The sequence below is a fragment of the Drosophila subobscura genome, chromosome J (genome assembly GCF_008121235.1).
Source record: "Drosophila subobscura isolate 14011-0131.10 chromosome J, UCBerk_Dsub_1.0, whole genome shotgun sequence".
Lineage (NCBI taxonomy): Eukaryota > Metazoa > Arthropoda > Insecta > Diptera > Drosophilidae > Drosophila > Drosophila subobscura.
Genome location: NC_048532.1, coordinates 3,503,294 through 3,507,126, shown reverse-complemented (window position 1 = coordinate 3,507,126; position 3,833 = coordinate 3,503,294). Strand labels below are relative to the sequence as shown.

At 39.0% G+C, this 3,833-nt stretch overlaps 1 protein-coding gene across 1 annotated transcript; it reads left to right on the top strand.

The window, feature by feature from the left end:
- The first annotated feature begins 2,314 nt into the window (after positions 1 to 2,314).
- Positions 2,315 to 3,632, top strand: LOC117893715 (S-phase kinase-associated protein 1-like). Its single transcript, XM_034800403.1, has 2 exons — positions 2,315 to 2,405; positions 3,063 to 3,632. The coding sequence occupies exon 2, from the start codon at positions 3,081 to 3,083 to the stop codon at positions 3,540 to 3,542; it is 462 nt and encodes a 153-aa protein (XP_034656294.1). The 5' UTR covers positions 2,315 to 2,405; positions 3,063 to 3,080; the 3' UTR covers positions 3,543 to 3,632.
- Positions 3,633 to 3,833: the final 201 nt, after the last annotated feature.

Genomic DNA, 3,833 nt, shown 5'->3' with positions numbered 1-3,833 from the left:
TTCCCCTCCTTTGGTGGAGCTTAATGTTGGCCGCAAAGTGTTGTTTTTCTTTGCCCGGGGTCCCGGGCCCTCATGCAGGTCCGGGCCTGTCCGCCTAAAAGCATGCTACATATTCCGAAATGTTTTGTGTCGCTTGCACATTTTCCAAACATTTTTGGGTGGGCGTGGCCCTGAAGCGCCCTCTAACCCGCCCCGCCCATAACTCAGCCGCAATAGCGAACTGTGACTGCGGCTTTGTCTGCACTTCTTCTACACCAAGCAAGTGATGAGGTTGGTACTTGGGTTTGTTCTGTCCTTCTGCCTGTCTGTCTGTCCGTTCAAGATAGTGCAAGAGTTATTGGCAAGCAATAAGGAGTACGAGTGGCCTTTGAAGGAGCCGAGTGAGTGTGTGCCGCATATGTTTTATTAAAATGCGCTCACATTTCGCTTTCAATTTTCAGACATTTTTCGACTCCTTTGCATACATTTTGAGGGAAACTCACTGACATACAACATGCTTCATGGCTTTTGCCTCAGTGGTTTTACTTCGGCAGAGAGTTTTATGGGTTCTTCGAGAAATGTTTTGTGGGCCGCACAATCATTAAAAATGCCAAAGTCTTGGTCTCTGCCCAAGTCATTGTCCCAAATCAGGAAACTACATTTGGCACCGACTACTTTTCAATGGTAATTACAACTTTTTCTGGCAATTAACGCAGCAACAGAAAACGCTGACAATGACTCTCTCTCTCGGTCTGCCTCTCCCTGTAGACAGTTCGAAAACTATGTAAAATAAATTACAAAGATGCCTCAAAAAGAGGCTGGGTTCATTAATATTTATAACACAGCACATTCGGATCTATACAAAGGCCTCTCCAGTGTGTGTGTGTGTATGTGTGTGGGAGAATTGGTCGGAATGAAGAACAAAGCAACCAAATTAATTTAACGCCAACGAGGCCACAACCAACCCGCCAACAAAAAAAGCAGAAGAGCAGCAGGGCCAAATCGAAAGGCTCTGCTCAGCGAAAGAAATCAACTGGGGGCCAGAGATAAAGAAGTGAAATGGAAAAAAAGTAAAGTTTCCTTTTTCACCAGCTAGACAAAAGGGTGGGAGTTGGCTAGGGACGATAGTGTGCACCCTGCCACACTTGATTGATTTCATTCTATATACGAAGCGATTTTCCAATTACAAAAGCGCTAAAATCAGCAGAAAATCAAAGGCCATCCAACAGTGGGACAAGAGTGGCAAAAAATGTGAAAACATTTGGGGAATAACACCCTGTCTCTACTAGAAGCTTCTTATTTCTGAGAACTACATTCCTTATTTGTGTTGTGTATTCCATCGCTGCCAGGTTAATGAAAAGTCGAATAAATGTAAAAAAAAGCCTTTTCCCCCAACAAAATAAACAGATCAAATCATCGATAAAATATTACATATTGCGATAGTTCTGGTGAACGTACACGATTAGTGTTTTTGATGATATAATTCATGCATCGGATCACTGACCATGGGCTCATTCTATGGTTAGCGGTACTGGGCTTTATTTACATTACTATTCTTCTGAGTGCTCTTATCGATATATGTATGTATGTATACGCCATCGATAGAAACCAAAGCAATGAAAAACCGAATATATAGTTACTAATCTCAGTAACTAATCTCAATTACTGAATAGTTCTATCTGGAATTTTTTTTTCATGAAAACTAAACTAAACTAACTAAACAAAATTTTATGTATAATTACTTAATTAATTGATCATAAAAATGTATAAAATGACATCCAAAAATTCAAAAAAAAATCATATCGATTTTGGTACTTAAATTTTTTTATCTGAAATTTGGCCTTCAGTCATGAACTGACATAACTTTAAACAAGCATATCAATCATATCAATCAAACGGAAACTCACAATTTTAATTTAGGTTTCACCAAAATGGCAAAGCTGTGTAGGTAATAAGAAAAATCTTCCGATTTTGTTAATTAATTAATTATTAAGCTTTGAAATCAAAAATGTGGATTTTCGTGAGGTTTTTTTTACAAAATGTTCCTTTAAAAACTCGGAGAAAGTAGAAAAAAAAAATAAATCATGTGTCTACTATTTTGTATGAAACCATATTTTATTTGACTGCAAAATTTCGAGTGAAATTCACTAAATTCAATTAAAGAGGTGACCTTACCAGTGCCCACATAAGAGATGAGACAATTTTTTTTTTATATATGGAAAGAGAATATATATATTAAGAGAAGAGCTTGTTACTGTATCGATAAAACATTGTATCGATTGCTATACAATGTTGTATCGATACAGTAACAAGCTCTTCTCTTAATCAGCACGAACCACGACGGATTTACAATTTGTAAAATTTGTCAAACTGAAATTAGTGCCTGGATTTTCGTTTTAAGCATTAAAATTATACAACAAATATCGGTGAGTGTTTCGTTTTATCAATAAACAAAACGGGAAGAAGTCCCGACATCTGCACTTCCAGGCTCTTCGTTTTTGCTAAAAAATAACGCACACAGGCGCATTCATTAATTGTATTTGTTTGTTCTTGTGTGCTTATTTTTTCTGGAACTTTCTTCAACGCTTTTCAGAGAACAATATTGTTGACTGGAAAACTACTTTAGCGTACTTTCATATTAAAAAACAAGTAAAAATCAGTAAAAAGGGAAGACAACCCGAATCGTGCACTTCCACGCGCTTTATGGAGAAACAAATTCGCACACAGACTCATCCTTAAGTGTGTATGCATGTGCTTGCATACATATACATGACGTTTGCTAGCTTTCATAAAATGCTGGATTTTTCTAGAACTTTATTTTTAAATTTCGTTATTTTTCACCGCTGCCCACAGAACAATATTGTTGCCTGGAAAACCACTTAAACGCATTCAAATTAAACAACAAGTAAAGATCAGTAAAAAGGGAATACAACCCGAAAACTGACCCGTATTCGCGTATGTGTTTATGTATGTATATACATACATACACACATGCATACGTGAAAACATACATTTTTGTAGAACTTTTGCTACACATATATGTATATGTAAGTATGTATATTTCAATTTCCAACCATTTACAGAGAAAACCAATTGCGAAAATGCCAAAGATTAAACTGCAGTCCTCGGAGGGCGATATCTTCGATGTCGACATGGAGACCGCAAAGTGTTTGGGAACTATCAAGTTTATGCTCGAGGATTGCAAGTTGGAGAATGATGAGAATGAGACCATTGTGCCCCTGACGAAAGTGAATTCCTTTGTTTTGCGGATTGTTCTGAACTGGGCCGAATACCATAAGGACGATCCTGAACTTCCTGAACATGATCTCGGCCCATGGGACGCTGATTTACTTAAGGTAGACCACGGCACACTCTTTGAGCTAATAATGGCCGCCAACTATCTGGATGTCAAGGGTTTGCTCACGCTGTGCTGCAAGACCGTGGCCAACATGATCAAGGGCAAGACTCCAGAGGAGATGCGTCAGACTTTCAACATCACGAATGACTTCACTCCCGCCGAGGAGGCGATGCTCCAAGAGAACGAATGGAACGAAATGGAGTGAGACGGGCTTACATAGCGGCGGTGGACCATCAGAGCTCTCGGCAGATGGCTGATTGCATAATTCAAACTAAAAATGAAAACGGCTTAAAAATCTCTGCCTGAATAAATTTCTGTCTGAAGATCAAGTGCCGTGTATGTTTTTAAAAGATTATCGGCACACTGTGCCGCTGCTGCAGACAGGACTATCAATAGTGGCATAAACTCGGAGCAAGAGTGCCCAACAAAGGGAATGAAAAGGTAATCGAGTCACGGCTGGAGCCATTCAGCCAGATCGGCCTAATTGCGTAAGCAA

Bases quoted from the DNA above. Each gene is read 5' to 3' on its own strand.
- LOC117893715 (XM_034800403.1), top strand. From the start codon at position 3,081: ATGCCAAAGATTAAACTGCAGTCCTCGGAGGGCGATATCTTCGATGTC.